General features: G+C 45.3%; 1 protein-coding gene across 1 annotated transcript; it reads right to left on the bottom strand.

The window, feature by feature from the left end:
- Nucleotides 1-755: 755 nt before the first annotated feature.
- On the bottom strand, nucleotides 756-11,596 carry MRPL35 (mitochondrial ribosomal protein L35). The gene is made up of 4 exons (XM_082851345.1): nucleotides 11,541-11,596; nucleotides 4,743-4,932; nucleotides 3,969-4,113; nucleotides 756-1,127 (listed from the first exon to the last, which is right to left on the bottom strand). Exons 1-4 carry the CDS (start codon nucleotides 11,581-11,583, stop codon nucleotides 939-941), a joined length of 567 nt encoding a protein of 188 aa, XP_082707471.1. The 5' UTR covers nucleotides 11,584-11,596; the 3' UTR covers nucleotides 756-938.
- Nucleotides 11,597-21,511: the final 9,915 nt, after the last annotated feature.

Below are 21,511 nucleotides of genomic sequence, written 5' to 3'. Positions count from 1 at the left end.
GTTCCAATAAACTAAGTGAGAACTGCTATGAATGCAGTGAACCTAGTAGACCAGACGTGTTAGCACCCCAGGCCCAACTCTGAGAGAAAACTGCTCACATAACTATTTTTTCCTCCACGTGGACCTGCTAGTCCAATCAAATGGGCCAGGGTGGGCTCCTGACCTCAGAACAGCCAGTCCCCACACTGGTCGGTGACCCCTGATGAGACCTGGTGTAAAAGGACAAACTGACCCAGTTAGAGTCTCTTTGCAGTTTGTTAGAGACTGGAGATAGGAGCTGAGGGTCACGATGTAGAAAAGTACCTCAAAGGTGCATGCTAGCGTTATTATGGGAAGCAGACACTAAGAGTAAACAAAAGCTGTGAATCAGAGAAGTTGGTGAGGAAAGAGAATGGAGCCAGTGATGTAAAGAGAACTGAGCCCCGTGCATGGCAGACCCCAAGCCTAAAGATCCACCACCTCTGCTGCTGAGGCCCCTGGAGGTGCCTCAGATCCAGCATCACCATGTAATTTCTGCTCTTCCTGAGGCCTGGGGGTTAGTTCTGGGTGGGAGATGGGGGTGTGAGGTGTTCCTGCGTTCCCAGGCACATATCCTTAATAATGTCACACTGCTTGAGCTAACTTGTTAGCTTTACAGTCTTCTTACGTTTGTCCTAACTGGAGATTCCTTGCAACTAAATAAGCCTAATTGGAACAACTGTTTAAGCCATTACCATTTGTTAAAAATAATCAGAATTTAAAATTTCTATTTCTCTGAACAAATCTGGGAATGTTTAATCCATTAAGTTTTAAAACATTGGTAAGTTTAATGTTGGTACTACATGTTTCCATATCAGTTGGTACAACTTACATCATGTCTTATACTATTTCATCTTTGCAAAGACATCATATACACAAAGATACACATTCAATAACTGGGAAATCATAAAACTTCTGATCTATACTCTCAAGTTTGTTCGGTCATGATACTTCTGATAAAGGTCATCAGCATACCAGTTTCGCCTCTTCCAGAAAGATGTTGTCATTTTATCTAAGAGCTTACTTTGGGTTTTATTGCAGAAGACAAATTCCCTCAAGCGTCTTTTTCTTGCAACCGTCTTCTTCCATAATTTTTTCTTATAACCAGCCTGTTAGATAATATTACAAAGACAATTTAAAACATTATATAGGAAACAACAGCTATGTTAACCACTCATGGTTCATAGGCTCGCTGGAAACAAAGACTAAACTTTCATAGGGGCTGGTATGTTTTTCAGAAAAATGTGATTCTCAGTGTGGGGGTAGACAGAGAAATCGTGTGTAGTTTGAAAAAGGAATGTTAATAATTTAAGAGTTTTAAAAAGATTATTTAAAGCCACAGCAAATAAAGCTAAATAAATCGTTGTGCTGGTGAAGTACAGGGTAATGATATATAATTGTAACAGCTAAATTTATATGCATTACCTCATTATCTCTTCAACAATCTTCAACAATAGCATACTATTATTCTCATTTTACAGATAAAAGAGAAACAATTAGAGCAGTTAAGCAGCACACTGAGGTCAGAGAATTAATAAGAGCTCTTAACCACTACACTGCTATCTTCCTAAAGTGGAGGATGATGAAGGGAGTACTGGCTAGTTGGTGACACTTATGTTCATTTAAGGGGGCCTAAGTATGACAAAGGCTGAGAAGCAGAGTTCTCAAGTATACTGTGTCATTTATTCTTTTCACACACTGGGGGGACCAGTTTCTACAGTAAGTACTTTTCTAAGGAATAATGACCGCAGGAAAACTATTATTGGGAGTGGTGAAGGAATAATCCATGCATTATTAATTTTGAAGAATTAATTTTTGAAGAAATAGATAATTAGATCGAATATAAAACTATAATCATAGCCTGTTTTATTTTTTTTCTTTTGGCCGTTCTGCACAGCTTGTGGGATCTTAGTTCCCCAACGAGGGATTGAACCCAGGTCCTCAGCAGTGAAAGCGTTGAGTCCTAACCACTGGACCACCAGGGAATTCCCAATCATAGCCTGTTTAAACTAGAAGAGACCTTAGTTGCCACCCAGGTTAATGCTTGGCTACAGTAATTTATAGGAGAGGTGAGACTAGAAACGCAGCTATTGGTAAGAGCATTTGGGTCCTTTCAAACCAAGGGCTCTTTAGGGCAGCACACTAACTGAACAAAACCACAGCTCTTTGCTGAGAAGGTGCCTTAGGGTTTCTGACATGACTTAGTGTCATCACTGTGACCAGCAACTTCTATAGTACAGTGATGCTTAGAAATAAGGAAGGGTCATTTCAGAGTTCTGGCTGTAAAATGCCAGAGATTAGATGGTTACTTCTCATTACTTACAATTCTAAGTTGAAAGAGTCAAAGAAAAATCCCCATATTTGTGTAACAATTTTCTAGTTTGCAAGCCAATCTGGGTCCCTGTGGATCTCTGACATACAAACAGCTAGTTTGCTGTCCTGCCCATCAACAGCAGAATATCTCCTTTGAAGATTATTCTGTGGAATGTAACCACTGTGAAAATGCTTGAGACTTTTTGGACAATCTACAAGTTCAGAAATGGAAGGAGGGAATAAGCAATAAAAATTAGGGACACCTGGATGAAACTGTGCTGCAGAAAATACTTTCTGTTTTTATACATTAGTGTAAATTAACCCACCCAGATTTTTGTTTTCTTCTTAAAATTAGATTTTGATAAAGCAGGCCATTCTGCATATGGAATACTTTTGGGGGCCTTGAGCAGGGACTAGGTATTATGACTGGAGACTTCGATCAGGTCATTTATAACAGTGTGAGGGTTTCAGGGCCCAGTAAAAGGGATGTGGAAAGGAAGGCAAGGAAAACCACCCATTTTATTTTATCTAGGGCCAGATGAGGACCTGGAAATAGTTAGTATAACAAAGGGGAGGAAATGTTTCCAATGGTCCAAAATTCATAACCATGTGCTGAAGTACTTAGTTCAGCTACTTATGGATTACATGAGCTTCTGCTGACTAGTGTAGGAAACTAACGACCACAGTACTGTTCCAATGGAGAAGTGAGCTGAGAGTTCCAATTAACTTATTTGTCTACAAATTTAGGATTTTTTTATAACAGAGTACCTTTCAAATAGTGAGAAAATGCTACCAATTATCTTATTTTCACAGGGAAACAAATTTTAATCTTTAAAGAATTATTTGTTTGTTAACTCCCAAGTAGTAAAAGGGAATTAGGATTTGAAATTATCAAAACTCAAAGGTGTTTTGCAAAACTCTGGTCTTCAGCTGCTTCCTAATTATCACCTACTCTGTTTCCATGAATAATAAGGACATGAATGGAAAAGACCTGCTGCTGTGGGAGAAGACAGAGTAGGAATACTCTGTCAGAGTCCCCCTCTAGAGGCCATGGTCCCTGGCCAGAATAAATATTGGAGTTCTGTCTGATACGATCACCAATCATACACACCAACAGAGAAAAACTTACAAAGTCAAATTTAAAACAAGTATATGAGGGGTTAATGTTCCGCCATAAAGAGTAAGCCACCTGGAGAACCCAATCCAAGGTAGGCTGGAAGCTATTCGGTCCCAAATCTACACCACGGGACTGAGTCCTTGCTGAAGTCCGCTCCGCTGTTCTAATGCTCTGGGCTTAAACAGAGCCTCCCCACAGGTTATTTACATATCGGGGGCTTCAAAGGGGTTCCGGTAATCATCAGACAAGACAGACATGTAAGAGACCTGGGATGGACCTGTCCTGCAGTGAAGACTTTCGCCATTGTGAATAATATTTTGTTATATGAATAGTTAAAAATGTTTTCTTTACATGTATTCACTGACATGAGAGATGCCTGCCAAGCCGGGACTTAAGCACAGCACTGTAAAAGCTGCTGGTAGGATGGGGGGAAGATGTGTCAAGGAACAGGCTGACTTCTGCTTCAGTTTAATCTAACCTCACGCGCCTTTTCTAAGCAAGTAACCGTGTGAAGACTCACCTTTCTCCTTAGCCACAGGCCAGAATGAAGTCGAAGAAACCTATAGATGGCAGCTTTCACAGTCTTTCTCTTGCCTTTTCTTGAACTGTAGTATGTTACAGTTCTGACTGGTGGCTTCAGGACGTTTGGGAGCAAGGGGACCACTCTAAAATATATTGAAACATTTTTAACTCAGCAATAAGACATTAAAGGGTAAAATCCACTTCTGTACTTAGAAATGAAAGCAGCAGCTCCACTGGAATAGAGCTCACTTTCAATAACCATTGTTACTCCAGATGATCCGTGACACTACACATAAGAATGGCAACAAGTCCTCCATAATCTACCCCCTCAATCCCTAGGAGAGAATTTATTCTGCTGTATTTTAATCACCTGATTCCTTATCCATCTGCCACTAGATTATAAACTCCTGGAGGACTTTGACTTATTTTTAGCTTCATATCGTTTTTGCCCAGTATGGTGCTGGGCACCCAGGAGTGCTTAACTAAATATCTGCTGACTGAATAAGCGCCACACGCAGCCGAGCCTTGTAAGCTGAGCATCTTGTTCACCCTCCCACTTCGGCTGACAGCTTCCACCCAGGAAACCACATCTTAGAACATCAGAAGTGGGCCCTGTGTAGTCATCCCTGATGCTGGCATGTATATTCTCCCATCCTTCAGGCACAGTCTATATAATAAACTGGCAAAGCATATCATCTACTTCTAAGATGTTGTAGGCATGAAGATTTTAGAATTTTTGTCCAAGCATCATGTTTACTGAAATATACTCAACCTATTGAGGACTGTGGCAGTCTGCCCACATGTGAGGTTTCTGACAGATGTGATCAGTCTGGGAGCAGAGGACACAACCAGTGTCTGAATATGACTGAAATGTCGGGAAGACAGTGCAGAACTAAGACAGGCATTCTTGGAGCAGTTTCGATAGGCTGAAGATGCCAAAATACTCAGGGGCCGTAAGATTCCTGGAGAGAGAGAGAAGCATATATACTTAATATGACACTCCAAAATACACATGCAGGGAATTCCCTGGCAGTCCAGTGGTTAGAACTTGGCGCTTTCACAGCCGGGGCCTGGGTTTGATCCCTGGTCGGGAAATTAAGATCCTGCAAGCTGCGGGGCGTGGCCAAAACAAAAACAAAATTATGCATCCAGACATTTAAAGCGAAGTAATGTACCTAAGTGACCAAGTATTATACGTAATTAATGGGTCCTGAGCATCAGACTCACGTGTGGAGCTTTTTATCCTTATTGAGGTATAGCTTACACAACACACAATTACCCATTTATGTACAATTCAATGCTTTTTAGTAAATTTAGAGAGTTGTGCAACCATCATCACAGTCCAGTCTGATGTGTCCTAGCTCTACATTCAACAGTAGGGGACAAAAGACATGCAATGTTAATTCCCACCACCAGACCTTACACTGTGAATACACAGAACTCCTGCGCGTAGGGAACGGCAAGGCAGAAACACAACAGCTCCTCGGCTCTGCAGAGAGACAGCAGGTGGCAGGAGGAGGATTCATAAAGAAAACAGAAAAGGTACTTGAGCTTCCCTCTAGAAAACGAACAGGCCATGAGAGGAGGCACAGAGTCCAGGTAGCATGAACAACGTACGCAAAGGCAAGGAAGCCGAAACAAATCCATGTCGGGAGCAGGGACTGGACCTGCCACAGAGGCTGAGCACTGTTTGCCTGACTATCGGAGATGCCTGGGGAGTAGTGGGTAACAAGGTGGGCAGCTCAGAAGGCAGATCATGGAAGGCCTAGGTGTGTGGACTGAACGCAGTCCTCTTTATCAATCCTTCACACTATCACCAGACTCAGAGTCCACGGCTGCAAAGCAGAATCACTCACAGAGCTCTGACTCCACTTGTAAATTCTGAGTGAGGCTAGTGTGGGACTCAAGAATGTGCATGTTGGGCTTCCCTGGTGGCGCAGTGGTTGAGAGTCCGCCTGCCGAGGCAGGGGACACGGGTTCATGCCCTGGTCCGGGAAGATCCCACATGCTGCGGCGTGGCTGGGCCTGTGAGCCATGGCCGCTGAGCCTGCACGTCCGGAGCCTGTGCTCCACCACGGGAGAGGCCACAGCAGTAAGAGGCCCGCGTACAGCAAAAAAAAAAAAAAAAAAAGAATGTGCATGTTAATAGAAACAGAGTCACAGATATAGAAAACAATCTATGGTTATCGGGGGGAGGGCGGGAGGGATAAACTGGGAGATTGGGATTGACATATACACACTACTATATATAAATAATCAACAAGAGCCTACTGCATAGCACAGGGAGCTCTACTCAATATTCTGTAAAAACCTATATGGGAAAAGAATCTAAAACAGAGTGTACATATGTATATGTATAACTGATTCACTCTGCTGTACAGCAGAAAATAACACAACATTGTAAATCAACTATACTCCAATAAAAATTTTTAAAATAATAATAAAAAAAGAATGCACGTTGATAAAACTCCACAGGATGATGGAAATGTCTGAAAAGAGGATTGTGGTGATAGCTGCACAACTCACTACATCAAACTGTACACACAGGGCCTCCCTGGTGGCGCAGTACTTGGGAATCCGCCTGCCAATGCAGGGGACACGGGTTCGAGTCCTGGTCTGGGAAGATCCCACATGCCACGGAGCAACTAAGCCTGTGCGCCACAACTACTGAGCCCACATGCCTAGAGCCCGTGCTCCGCAACAAGAGAAGCCACTGCAATGAGAAGCCTGGGCACTGAAAAGAAGAGTAGCCCCTGCTCCCTGCAACTAAGAAAGCCCGTGCACAGCAACGAAGACCCAACGCAGCCAAAAACAAAATAAATTTAAAAAAAAACTGTATGTACAAAACAGGTAATTTCATGGTATGTAAATTATACCTCAATAGTTGGTTAAAAAAAAGCTCCACAGGACTTCCCTGGTGGCGCAGCGGTTGAGAATTCGCCTGCCAATGCAGGTGACACGGGTTCGAGCCCTAGTCCGGGAAGATCCCACATGTTGTGGAGCAGCTAAGCCTGCGAGCCACAACTACTGAAGCCTACGCACCTAGAGCCTGTGCTCCGCAACAAGAGAAACCACCACAATCAGAAGCCCACGCACAGCAACGAAGAGTAGCCCCCACTCACCGCAACTAGAGAAAGCCCACACGCATCAACGCAGCCATAAATAAATAAATAAATACTAAATTTATTTATTTAAAAAAAGCTCCACAGGTGAGTCTGATACTAAGTGAGGGCTTGGAACCACTTTCTTACTGTCCACTGCACTGATTTCACATGACAAATGAGGGGCAGTGTGGAGAAGTGAAATGCCAGTGTTTGAGGCAGACTGGGTTCATATTCTTGCTCTACTACTTACTAGCTGTGTGACAATGGGCCAGTTAGTTAACCTTTCTGTGCCTCACTTTCCTCAAATTTAAATGAGGTTAATTATGGGCTTTCCTGGTGGCACAGTGGTTAAGAATCCGCCTGCCAAGGCAGGGAACATAAGTTCGAGCCCTTGTCCGGGAAGATCCCACATTCCGCGGAGCAACTAAGCCTGTGCACCACAGCTACTGAGCCTGTGCTCTAGAGCCCGCAAGCCACAACTACTGAGCCCATGCACCACAACTACGGAAGCCTGCACGCCTAGAGCCCGCGCACCACAACAAAGAGTAGCTTCCGCTTGCCGCAACTAAAGAAAGCCTGCGTGCAGCAATGAAGACCCAACGCAGCCAAAAATAACTAAATAAATAAATTTATTGAAAAAAATAAATGAGGTCAACCATGGGCAGGTAATGAGAATTAAATAAGATAAAATATGTAAAGTACTGGGAAGAATGCCTGGCATAGAGAAAACATTTAATAAATGCTAAAAGCAGACAACAGAAAAGAGCTGAGCAATGCTTAACAAAGATGGTATAATGTTAATAGGTGGCAGAAGGAAGATGGAATACTTAAACCCTTATTTTGCCTTTCTCTTCTCCATCAGAGACAACAATTTCCAGTCACCTGGTGACCTAGTGGGTAGGATTCTGGGCTTCCACTGACGTGGCCCAGGTTCAATCCCTTCAAATCTCCAAGTATAAATAATTTATATCTCAAAGAACTAAAACTATTTGCAGACATGATTACAAGCCAGGAGGTAAACTTTGAAAGATTAAGTGAATAGGAGGATTGTAGACAACAAAATGTCCCAATTTTCACAGATCACCGGAGCTTGATATATCTCAATTAAAAAACACAACAAAACTCTCAGAAGTTCTTGGAAACTGCCCCTGAAGGAGGTGAGCAGATGGGAGTCCAGAAATAATTGGGCAAACTACAGGCTTATCTGTAGGGAAAAAAAATGTTAGAATGGATAAATACAAATGCACAGAAAAAAAATTTTTTTTCTCGTCAACCGGGAGTGAACTGTTACTTGAAAAGAACTTCATTTCACTTTTTGATGTAGTCACCAGCCTGAGAAATCATGAGAATATCTAGACAGTGTATCCTGACTTTAGGAAGGCATATGAAAAGGTTTCTTATATTCTAAATAAATATAGAAATGTGGGCAGGACAATAAATTAGGTAAATTCCAAGCTGATTGGAAACTGTACTCAAATTAGTTGATTGCTGTTCTCCTGGTGGAAGTGTCTTCCTGGCTCCCTAATTGACGCTTATTTTTCCCCAATTTATATGAAGGTCCTGAAGCTGTACAAGGCATGTTTAGCAAATCTGCATAAAAAACAAGCTGGGAACCATGGCTTATCAACATATTTGTGAAAAGATAGACTGTCTAGACTCAAAGTGATCTCAGTAAAAGGAAAACCAGACCAAAATTAACAAAACGAAACCAGGGATAAACCAACTGAGGTTAGAAAAAAATGGTTCCTGGAACAACAGGAAGGGTGACTGTGGCTTGAGAGCAGTTTCTGGGAAAATGACTTGGGGGGCTTTAGCCACCATCCCGTCTCCTGGACCAACACTGTGATTTAGCTTGTAAAAACCAAAGTCCAGCTTAGACTGTGTTAACCAAGGGCAGCTCACAGATCAAGGGCAGTGTTTAACTGCTCCTTCAGTCTTCTGCCCTCTTTGAGAATTTTAGTACAGACAGGCTTTCTCTTAAACACCCTCTTGTATGGAGAACACTGATGTTTTCATGAAGGAGGTGACACAAAACCAGTTTCGAAGGAGTAAGAGAGGAGGTAGTGGAAACAGGAGGCCAAAAATGGAATACATGGTATGTAGTACGTTTGGGGAGCTCTGTTTGGGGAATTACAAATAGCCCCCCTGCGGCAGGAATCAAAGGAACGTGGGGGTAGGGGGAGGTGAGTGTGACAGTGTCTAAACTAGTGGTCTTCAAGGTTTTTTTTTGATCCCATATTCTCTAAATGAATTTTGAAAAATTATGTACCCTTTCACAAAATTTCAGTATCAAAAAATTTAAAACAGTTTAAAAAGGATATAATTTCCAGTATATTTCTAAAACTGACATTTAAAACTAAGCCGTCACACCACTCTTTTAAATGTTTTCAATGGAATCTAACTACCATAGTGAGTTAATACCCGCCTACATCATCAATTGTTAAAAAACAAGGACAATAAATCCAAATTGATGAAAATAAGAACTTTTCATCAAAAGATACGTTAAACAAACTAAAAAGGCAAGCCAGAGTGGGAGAATATATTGGAAACATATTTAAATGAGAAAAGACACACATCCAACATACATAAAGAACTACTATAAATCAGTAAGACAATTCAATAGAAAAATGGGCAAAATATTTGAGTATTTCACAAAAGAAATTCAAATGGTTAACACACATGTAGAAAGGTATTCAGGCTCATTACTTATCAGGGAAATGCTACTCAAACCACAACGAGACACCACTAAATACTCACCAGATAGAAAAAATGTACAGGTCTAACAATACCAACTGCTGATGAGGATACAGCGCATACAGTGATGGGTGACTTTTTTTTTTTTTTTTTTTTTTTTGCGGTACGCGGGCATCTCACCGCCGTGGCCTCCCGTTGCGGAGCACAGGCTCCGGATGCGGAGGCTCAGCGGCCATGGCTCATGGGCCCAGCCGCTCCGCGGCACGTGGGATCTTCCCGGACCGGGGCACGAACCCGTGTCCCCTGCATCGGCAGGCGGACTCTCAACCACTGCGCCACCAGGGAAGCCCGTGCTGGGTGACTTTAAATAAGCACATCACTTTGGCAGCATCAGGCAATACAGAATATATACATATTCCCTGATTCAGCAATTCCATAGCTAGTTTTATATGTATAAACACACACACACACCCCATAGAGAAACTCTGGCACTCATGCACCATGACACAAGGCCACTCAGCTTTGTACCTAACCGCCCCAAAGTGGGAACACCCAAATGCCCATCAACAGTAAAATGCAGAATTGTAGGGTAGTCCCATAAGAGACCATTCTATAGCAATGAGAAAGCATGACAGCTACTTGTAAAATGAATGAATTTCACAAAGAAAAAGAAGACACAAGAGTACATACTATGTGATTCCGTTCATGGAATGTAAAAAAACAGGCAAAACTAAACAATATATTGCTTAGAGATGCACATATAGCTCTTAAAACTATTACAGAAAAAAAGACAAGGTAATAATAAACGTGAGGGCAGTGTTTATGTTTGGTGGAAACGGGCAATTTTGGTTGAAGAGGCACACAGAGGTGAAGGCTCCTGGTACCGTTCTATGTCCTGGCCTGGGTGTTAGTTATACCCCATGTTTGCCAGAGTTATTTGTTAAGATAGTCATGTATGCTATATACATTTTTCTTTATATATTTCACAATTGAAAAATACCCCACATAAACCAGCTCTTCTGGAACAGTTGGAAACTTTACACTTTTCTCTTTCTAGTCTTGTTCCACAGAATTTTATCCTATTTTGTGTGAACGTAATTTACCGATCACCGTATCTTATTTGAACGATCTTTAACTTTTGCAAGAGTCCCTACAGTGAAGGCAACCCTTCACTTCCGTCCTCTCTCTCTGTCAAGAAGTCCTTAAGGCTGCCCTAGGGCCGCCACTGAGTAAAGCAGGCAGCCGCACTCCCTGCACGTTGTGTGCATTTCATACAGCCACGCTTACCATATGCCGGGTACTACACGCGGCGCTTTACGTGCTCGAGCTCATTTAGTCCTCAGGTGGATAGTGTTATCCCTATTTTAGAGCCGTAGAATCTGAAGTTCAGAGATATTAAATAACTTTTCAAGGTCAAAGCTCGTGAGTGGCGGATCCTCGCCTCGGTGGGACTTTTCTTTCTCGCCCCCCACCCGCGCCCTTCTGGTTTGTTTTCTAGGGAAGACGGAATGGCTAGGAACCGGTAAGGAAGCCAAAACTGCGGGACACCCCGGTTCGCGAGGGTCCAAGAATCTCGGAGATCTCCGGTGCTGGCGGCCGAACACAGGCCGCCCCGGAGAAAATTCGGAACAAACCTCTGGCCTCATATAACGATCCCCCTCCTTTCTTTCTTTTTTTTTTTCCTGTTAACCTCCACGCTAAACGCCCACTCCATCCCGCGCCAGTCCCCCCTTCTGTGAAGGCGTGAATCGAGCTCCTCGCCGCCCACTGACCTGAGGCTGCTCTCACAGTACACGCAAAAGCGGAGGCCGCCATCTTGCCGCCTTGCCTTACGGCAGCCGAATTGGATCTAAAAACTTCAGAGCAAGAGGGCACTAAGGAAAAGTAACCTGGGCGGAGTCGGGGGAAGGGAGTTAAAAACATGAATAAAGGAACGTTGAAGTCTACCTTTATTGAATATCTTCTTTATGCCAGGCTGTCTTTCACCGCTGTAAAACAAGCGCCTATAGAATGGTGCCTGGCATATAGTAGGCTCTCGATAAATTCTTACTGAGCATTTGATTGAAAGATGTATTTAAGTACTAGCATATTTGAAACAATTTCTTTTTGCTCATTTCATTAAATTAGTTTGAAAGAATAAAATGTATCCTTCCAAAGCTGGGCTATGTTGGGCTAAATTGACAGGAAATAGCAACATTATTAGAATTTTTTTAAAAAATTGAATGCCAACTCTAATCAAATAAATATAAGTATCCCGAGGACATCAGATACACACACACACTTTTTTTCTCTCTCTCTCTAATCAATAAGACTGCTGTTTGGTAGAACAGCACCTCAACTCTTCCTGAACAATCTACATACCTTATCTTATTCCTGAAAATTAGTGATCATACATTTTTAAACAATGTTCATTTAAACAGAAAATAAACAGCAAACCTCTCTCCCATCCTTGTAGTCTAAGATACTTGACGCATATACAGTATATGGCACTATTTACTGGTTGAAATGGGTAAGGGTCAAACACTGAGTCTCAAGGAGTTCACATTTAATAAGGAGACAACTACAGACCATAACAGGCAGATAAATGACTGATGGGGCAGTTCAAAGATAAGGAGGGAAGGCTTCTGGTTGGGGTGATCAGGGACAAGGAGATAGAGTATAACACGGATCTTAAAGAATGGGGAGGATTTTTTAACGAGGGCAAGGTCACTGTTGGCAGTAAGAGCATCAAGAGCTAAGGTGAGAAGAGAGGAAGCCAAGACAGAGAGACACAGGATTTATTTAGAGCAGTGGTTTTCAAACTTTTTGGTCTTGGGACCTCTTTACATGCTTAAAAATTGTGGATCCCAAAGAGCTTGTAATTATATGGATTACATCTGTAAGAATGTATTATATTGGAAAGTAAAATTGAGAAAAAATTTAAATACGTATTGTACTAGTTTCCTATTGCTGCTATAACAAATTAACTCAAATTAGGTGGCTTAAAACAACACAAGTTCATTATCATACAGTTCTGTAGGTCAGAAGTCCAAAATGGGTTTCACAAGGCTAAAATCAAGGTATCCAGGGCTGTGTTCCTTCTGGAGGCTCTAGAGGAGAGTTTGTTTCATTGTGTTTTCCAGCTTTTAGAGGCTTCTTGCCTCCTTCCATCTTCAAAGCCAAGAATCACATCACTCTGACTTCTGCTTCCATTGTCACACCTCCTTTTCTGATTCTGACCCTCCTGCTTCCCCCGTCACTCCTAAGGACCCTTGTGATTACGTTGGGTCCACACAGATAATTCAGAATAGTCTCCCCATCTCAAGATTCTTAATCACACCTGCAAAGTTCTTTTTTGTCATGTAAGGTAACATAGTCACAGGTTCCAGGGATTAGGAGAATGTGGACCTACTGGGCAATAAGTATTCTGCCATTGCACTTATTAATTCATTTTAAAACAACAATTATAAGGACTTCTCTGGCAGTCCAGTGGTTAAGAATCTGTGCTTCCACTGCAGGGGCACAGGTTTGATCCCTGATAGGGGAACTAAGATCCCGCATGCTGGCGTGGTGCAGCAAAAAAACCCCAAAAGACCTATTACATACTGACACAGATATTTTTATGAAAAATAACTATTTCAAAATTTAAAAAAAAATTAGCGAGGAGAGTGGCATTGTTTAACCTTTTTGCAAATCTCTGTAAGGTCTGGCTTAATAGAAAGCTGGATTCTGAAATTTGCTTATGCATTCAATTTGTTGTGGTATCACTTGTCATGTAGTCTCTGGGAAAACGCTACAATTATGTATAATGAGTAAAAACAGCAAATAATATCTTAATATTACAAAGGTTGTTTTGATTTTTTTTTTTATGGTACGCGGGCCCCTCACTGTTGTGGCCTCTCCCGTTGCAGAGCACAGGCTCCGGACGCGCAGGCTCCGCGGCATGTGGGATCTTCCCGGACCGGGGCACGAACCCATGTCCCCTGCATCGGCAGGCGGACTCTCAACCACTGCGCCACCACGGAAGCCCTGTTTTGATTTTTTTTTAATATATTTATTTATTTATTTGGCTGTGTCGGGTCTTAGTTGCAGCACGCGGTATGTTCTTTGTGGCAAGCAGGATCTTTTAGCTGCGGCCCGTGGGCTCTCTAGTTGTGGCGTGCGGGCTCTAGAGTGCACATGGGTTCAGTTGCCCCGTGTCATGTGGGATCTTAGTGCCCCAACCAGGGATCAAATTCACGTCCCTTGCATTGGAAGGAGGATTCTTAACCACTGGACCACCAGGGAAGTCCCATATTGTTTTGATTTTATGGACCCTCTGAAAGGGTCTCAGGCTCGCCAGGGACCAGGGCCTTCCGCGCGGACCAGGGCCTCCCATACCACACTTTGAGAACCACTGAGTTGGTTATATTTCAGTTTCTCCGAGTTTTTGGGTAGACAAGTGGGTGATGAGCTTGAACCGCTATTGTTGCTATCTTGAGCTCCCATCTATGGTGGCCACTTTGAGCCATAAAACATGCACACAGGCTGGAAAAGTACTCTGAGACATTTCTTAAGGGTCTTTGAATTGGCAGTGGGAGTCACTGCCATGTGGCATGTTTTTGAACAAGGGAGTGATTTAAACTTCTGAGTTACTTTAGGAGAGCCCATTTTAAAGCAAAAGAAAAAAAAAATCTTAAACCGCACGTGGAAGATGAGGATTAACGACTTGGTTAAACGAGAGGTCAGGAGACTACAGAAATTAATTTTGGAGTTTGAAATCTTGAAGCTGGAGAAGTTGCTAATGATGTTCAGGCTCAAGGAATACATGGCTGGAAGAGACTGAAAATGTTCACTGGCCTTGAAAGGTTTATGGCCAAGGTTTTTGAAAAGTCATCACCCAGCATGACAGCAGTGGGCAGGGATGAGATGGGGGGCAGGGAGACAGCAGTTCAATAATTAAAATTACTAAAAAAGATGGGAGACTGCTCTGGAGGCTATTAAATGATGGCGATATGAAATACAGAGTGTAATGTAATTACAAAAGTACCCTGAAAAGCACTAAACCTATATAAACATAAGTCATTATTTCATTTTAGATAATTTTCAAACCTATATCTCTACTTTACAAATGGGATTTAGTAGCATTGTGTACCTCTAGGGAGAACACCATACTACAATAGAGTACCTAGTTAAGACTTGAAAGTGAAATGCCCACGGTCGCGAGACCCCTCCACAAGACCACCAGAGTCGAGAGTCAAAGCCAAACGGCAAGGGTCATTTATTGCAGGTTCGAACCTGGACCTCTGCGCACTCGTTGCCGGTGGCGCTAAGAGGTCCCGATGGAGTTTAGTTCAGCTCTTTTATAGACAGGTACAATCAAGTTCGGGACTTTCCAGGGGTGGGGAGTACTGATTGGTTAACCTTTAAACAAAGACACTAGTCGCCGTCTGATTGGTTGGATGATTACAAGGGGGGGTCAGCAAGCGTAGTTACAGAAGCGAGAGCGTCTGGTTAAGTTTCGGTTTCCTGAGGTTTCGTTTCTCAATTGGAAATACTTAAGACGGGGCCATGGTTACAAAAAGAAATAGTGCAAACAGGAAAACTGATGCAACCCTAACAGCGCTGCGGCCTCCACCAGCCCAACGGCAGGGCGGCGGGAGGCTGTGCGCCCAACTCCAGGCGGCGCTCCCAAATGTGGCAACCCAGCGCCGCGCCCTGGAAGGGCCCTTTCTCGGCCCTTCTCCTCAGAAAAGAAACTCCAGGAAAAGCATAGACTGAATGCAGGGCGTCAATTCAGTCTTATTCCCACCAAAGTAGAACGCAGTCCCCTCATTCCCCCCTTTCTCATGAACCAGAGGAGCCAATCTTGGGTCCTTAAGGCTCAGTTTCTTCAATTTCTAAGGCCTCGTAGGGCTGATATTGTGTTCTTAATACCATTAGCTGAACTGCATTTATTTTTTCTCGGACAAAATCTATGACTCTACTGAGTATACAGGGGCCTACAGTGAAGAGGAGAAGGAGGCATAGTAGAGGGCCCAGGATGGGGAGGAGGAAGGGAAGCATTCCATGAAATCCTGACCAAAGGGGATTGATTATCCGCTAATTCCTGCCGAGGCGAGCTAGGTCTTCCTGGAGCTGGTGGATCTTGGTTCTTACAATGCCTGATTTATTTGCATAGAAACAACATTTTTCTTTTAGGGCGAGGCATATCCCACCCTGTTCAGCTGTCAGCAAGTCTAAGCCCCTCCTATTCTGTAGGACTACCTCGGCCAATGAATCTAATTGGTCCTGTGAGTCCTGAATGGTACCAGAGAGGGCTTCTACATCTTCTATTAATTGCCTAGACAGCTGATTATAGGAGTGAAGGGAGACCCCAAGACCCGTACTTCCTGTGGCCACAGCTCCTGTAATTCCTAATCCTACCAGGAGGCGTATGACTGTAATGGCTCGTTTGGCTCTCCCTGCCCAAAGGCCAAAGCTGGGAATGGGCAATGGGGTGTCTCCCGAGATTAGGTCTACATTGGGGAGGAGGGTGGCTAGGTTGCAGACCCCTGTCCAATTCGGGGGTAAATAGGTGTATGCTAGGTTATTTCCACAGACAAAAACAGTGGTGTTAGGACTACAGAGGGAGGAGTTCACGGGGATATACTGACTACATCCAGTGGATGAAAGGATTCCCAAGTCAATACTGGCGTTAGAGAGGGAATCGTTCTTAACAAAGCATGAGGTATTAAAGGTGGTTGAAAATTTTGAAAATTGTATGGGGAACGGCTCGGGGAGTAAAGTAGGGTTACATCGTTCGCTGATGTTTAAATTGGCGAAGGTGGGGATGGCTATAGGGCGGGGCGGTCCTTGAGGAAGGCAGAGCCAGCAATCCTGTGCTAAGTTGGGGTTGGTGGCATTCAAAAGTGTAAAGGTAGCTTCTAGTATAGTCATGGTCTGGGGGTCCAGTTCAGAGGGATTGACCTTAGGGAGAATTAGGGGTGGTAGTTGAGCTGTGGGTACAGATGCCGATAGACCTCTTCTATTTGTCTTCGGGTTTCTATCTGGCGCACTGCGTCCTGGGGCCCCCCACCGTCTGACATATGTGTGGGGGCCCTGGTATTCCAGCATACCGGGGTCCCGGGGGTGCCAGTGCATCCAGCCTGAAGGTATTTATTACCCTCACTAATGGTGGGGCTTTTATTATTCTGTAGTATGGCTGTGAAATAAGTCTTGTTATTGGCCCCTATACATTGCTGGTAAGAGGAATAGCACATGCTGTGCATTGATTCCTGGAAGGTAGAACAGGGGCAAGTGGCTCGAGGGGGGAGTGGCTTAGGCTTATGGTAGCATTGCCAGCTTTGAGAGGCCCCGGTGCCCTTATATTCCTGAACAAGATACGCAGTTATGCCCCCGCAGTCCTGCATATGAGTATACCCTCGGGGAACAACAGGAGTCTCCATAGTACCTCCCCTGCACTCGCACGGTGCACCATATAGTTGTTGTATTAAAGTATTCTTATCGGGGGAAGGGCCGAGTCCTCCCCTCGTGGCCCGAGGGTTGAGGGTTAGGACTATCATTAGGGCTATCAGCAGTACCTTGGTCATCATGGGGGAGGGTACGGCGCAAGGTCAGTTTGAAGGGATTGTCCTTATTCCGGTCAACCGTCCAGGTGACGTCAGCTTTAGTGGACTTGATGAGGTCAGAAAATGGGTCCACCGGCTTGACGTAGGTGTAATGGATCCAGGCAGCTATGCTGTCCACCTTGATGGCCGTCGGCGTTGTCAGGATGATCTGGTAAGGTCCTTTCCACCTGGGTTCTAGGGTCTCTTGTCGATGGCGTTTGACAAGGACCCAGTCACCTGGCCGGAGCTGGTGTGGAGTAGGCGGGGGTCCTGTTGCATATAGCTCTTTTAGTTTGGGCCAGATTGTCTCGTGTGTCCGCTGTAAGGCTTGGAGGGAAGACAGGAGATTATTTTCTGGGTCCAATTGGATAAGGTTAGTCTTTAGGTTAGGGATGATAGGAGGAGGCCTACCATGCATTATTTCGTAGGGAGTAAATCCTAGCTTATAGGGGGAATTTCGCACCCTAAACAGAGCGTAGGGGAGTAGGACTACCCAGTTAGCGCCAGTCTCCATGGTCAATTTAGTCAAGGTCTCTTTTAGAATTCTATTCATTCTTTCTACCTGTCCTGAACTCTGGGGGCGGTATGCACAATGTAATTTCCAATTAGCCCCAAGTATGGAAGCCAGATCTTGACTTACCTTAGAAATGAAGGCTGGCCCGTTGTCGGACCCTATCATAACTGGAAAGCCATACCTGGGCAGGATCTCTTCTAGTAGTTTCTTAGCTACTATTTGTGCAGTCTCTTTCTTGGTTGGGAATGCCTCAGTCCAACCTGAAAAGGTATCTATAAACACCAGTAAATATTTATACCCATATTTGCCAGGCTTTACCTCCGTGAAGTCCACTTCCCAGTAGGCTCCGGGCTGGTTTCCTCTGTCCCGGATGCCAGTGGTTGGCGGGTAGGTGCTGGCATTATGGAGTTGGCAGACTGCACAGTCATCAACCAGTCGTTCAGTCTTCTCGGAGACATTTTTAATTTTAAGTCCAGTCTGCCTGATGAGATCCTGTAGCCGTCGGGCGCCCAAGTGGGTGGTACGGTGGATCCGTTCAAGGACCAGGGTTCCTAGTCCCTCAGGAAGGAGGATATCGTTCTTAGCGTCCCGCCACCATCCGTCTCTAACCTGGGTTAGAGGGAGCTTGCTCATCCATCTGATGTCATCCTCCGAGTAGTCGGGTTGGGGCGGTAGTTCCCGGGGCCCTGGATCCGGCAGTTGCAGGGGAAGTAATGGTATTGGAGTGTGTGCCGCCTTTCGAGCCGTCTGGTCTGCCAAATTGTTGCCTCGGGCGACTGGATTCGTGGGTTTTTGATGCCCCGGGCAGTGTACAATGGCTAGCTTTTTGGGTTCCCATATGGCTGCTAGCAAGGCCAGGATTTCCTCTTTGTTCTTGATGTCTTTGCCCTCTGCTGTGAGTAGTCCCCGCTCTCGGTATATTGCCCCATGTATATGTGCGGTAGCAAAAGCATACCGGCTGTCTGTATATATGGTGGCTTTTTGGCCTTTGCTCATCTTGAGAGCTTGGGTCAGGGCAATTAATTCAGCTTTTTGGGCTGAGGTCCCCGGGGGGACAGTCTCTGCCCATATCACCTCAGTTTCTGATGTTACCGCTGCCCCCGCATACCTCTGACCTTGCTGGACAAAGCTGCTGCCGTCAGTGAACCATGTGACTTGTGCATCCGGTAGGGGCTGGTCACGTAGGTCTTCCCGAACCCCATGGATCTGGGCCAGTACCTCTGCACAGTCATGGAGTGGGGAGTCCAAATCTGGGTCAGGTAATAGGGAGGCAGGGTTTAATGCCCGCGGCGGAGTGTAGCTGATTCTGAGGGGATTTAACAGTAGACCCTGGTAGTGGACCAGTCGAGCATTGCTCATCCATCGGTCGGGAGGCTGTTTGAGAACCCCATCGATGGCGTGGGGGGTGGTGACATGTAACTCCTGCCCCATAGTTAGTTTGTCAGCCTCCTTTGCCATTAGGGCCGTGGCGGCGATCATCCGGAGGCAAGGAGGCCAGCCGGCAGCCACTGGGTCCAATTTCTTTGATAGGTAAGCGACAGGCCTGGGCCAAGGACCGAGGGGCTGGGTCAACACGGCCTTAGCTATGCCTTTGCTTTCATCCACAAAGAGGTGGAAGGGTTTGGAGACATCAGGGAGACCCAGGGCGGGTGCGGATAGCAAGGCAGTTTTGATCTGCTGAAATGATTGCTCAGCCTCCTCTGTCCATTTAAAGGGCGTCTGCTCTTTGGTGGCTAAGTATAGCGGTTTGGCCATTTCAGCAAATTTGGGTATCCATAAACGGCAGAACACCGCTGACCCCAAAAATTCCCTCACCTGTCGAGGCGTGGTGGGTCTGGGGATGCGGAGGACGGTTTCCTTCCGTGCATCTGTGAGCCATCGTTGCCCCCCTTTCAATAGGTACCCCAGGTAAGTTACCTCAGGCCTGCAGATCTGCGCTTTCTTGGCAGAGGCCTGGTATCCCAGGGTGCCGAGAGTCTGTAGGAGGTTTCTGGTTCCCTGCAGGCAGGCTTCAGCGGTCTCAGCAGCTATTAAGAGATCATCAACATACTGCAGGAGGGTTACATTGGGGTTTTGTCTCTGGTACTCACTGAGATCCTCGTGTAGGGCCTCATCAAACAAGGTGGGCGAATTTTTGAATCCTTGAGGAAGTCTGGTCCAGGTGAGTTGTCCGTTTATGCCTCTCTCGGGATCCGACCATTCGAAGGCAAAGAGTTCTTGACTTTTGGGCGCCAAGGGTAAACTAAAAAAGGCATCTTTGAGGTCCAGCACAGTATACCATTGTTTTCCTGGACTAAGGGCGCTCAAAAGAGTATATGGATTGGGCACAGTAGGATGGATGTCTATGACCCGTCTGTTAACTTCTCTCAGGTCCTGCACTGGGCGGTAGTCTTCACTGTTAGGTTTGCGGACTGGCAGCAGGGGTGTATTCCAGGCCGACTGGCAGGGACGCAGTATCCCCAGGTCAAGAAGCCGGCGAATATGAGGAGTGATACCAGTCTTGGCCTCTAGGGGCATGGGATACTGTCGGACACGTGCAGGATCTGCCCCCCGTTTGATCTCTATGAATAGGGCTGGGCGATGTTTGGCTAGTCCCATCCCACCTGTTTCTGCCCATGCTTCGGGGAACTGCTGAAGCCATGACTCTATATCTTGATTTTGGGAGGGTGGTTCCTGGTGAAGTCGGTACTCATCTTCTAAGTTCAGGGTGAGCACAGATATGGGCTGGTCGTGAGGGTCTGTTACGATTGGCCCCTCTGGCCGAAAATGAATTTGTGCTCCCATTTTAGTGAGCAAGTCTCTCCCCAGTAAGGGGCAAGGGCTATCGGGAATGACCAGAAAGGAATGGGTTACCCTTCCCGTGCCCAAGTCCACAGTTCTCTGAGTGGTCCAGGGGTAATGTTTGACTCCCGTAGCTCCCTGGACCCAGCAGGATTTGTTAGAAACTTTCCCGTGGGGCTTAACCAAGATTGAATGCTGTGCCCCCGTATCCACCAGGAATTGGACTGGTTTCCCCTCCACTTGTAGGGTTACCCTGGGTTCGGGGAGGGGGTCCAAACCCCGTGCCCCCTACTCTGCATCATGTGTAAAGAGGACTGGGGTGGCCTTCGGTTGCCATTGCCTCTGGTTGGGGCGCGGCTGCCTTTTCTTGGGGCATTCCCGAGCCCAGTGGCCCTTTTCCTTGCAATAGGCACATTGATCTCTGTCCAATGGTCGCCTGGGAGGTCGAGTGGCTGGGGGGCCCTCTTGGTCTTTCTGAACAATGGCAGCCAGGACCTTAGTCATTTTCTCAGTGGCTTTAAGTTGTTTATCCTCTGGGGCGTCTCGGTTATTAAAGACGCGCTGGGCGATACAGAGTAGATCCTGTATCTGTTTGCCCTCCAGATCTTCTAACTTCTGGAGTTTCTTTTTAATATCAGGGGCTGCCTGGTTAACGAAGGACATTACAGTGGCAGCCTGATTTTTGGGGGCCTCTGGATCCATAGGGGTATACTGCCTAAAGGCTTCCATTAATCTTTCTAAGTAAGAGGAGGGACTTTCTGTTTTACCTTGTATAATTGAATATACCTTGGCCAAATTAGTGGGCTTGCGCGCGGCAGCCCGGAGACCCGCCATTAGAGTCTGGCGATAAATGAGCAGTCGTCCCCTACCTTCTCCGGTG

This window comes from Leucopleurus acutus, assembly GCF_964270905.1.
Source record: "Leucopleurus acutus genome assembly, chromosome: 12".
In the NCBI taxonomy this organism is placed as follows: domain Eukaryota; kingdom Metazoa; phylum Chordata; class Mammalia; order Artiodactyla; family Delphinidae; genus Leucopleurus; species Leucopleurus acutus.
The sequence above is the reverse complement of the archived record's forward strand: the minus strand, read 5'-3'. Positions and strand labels throughout refer to the sequence as shown.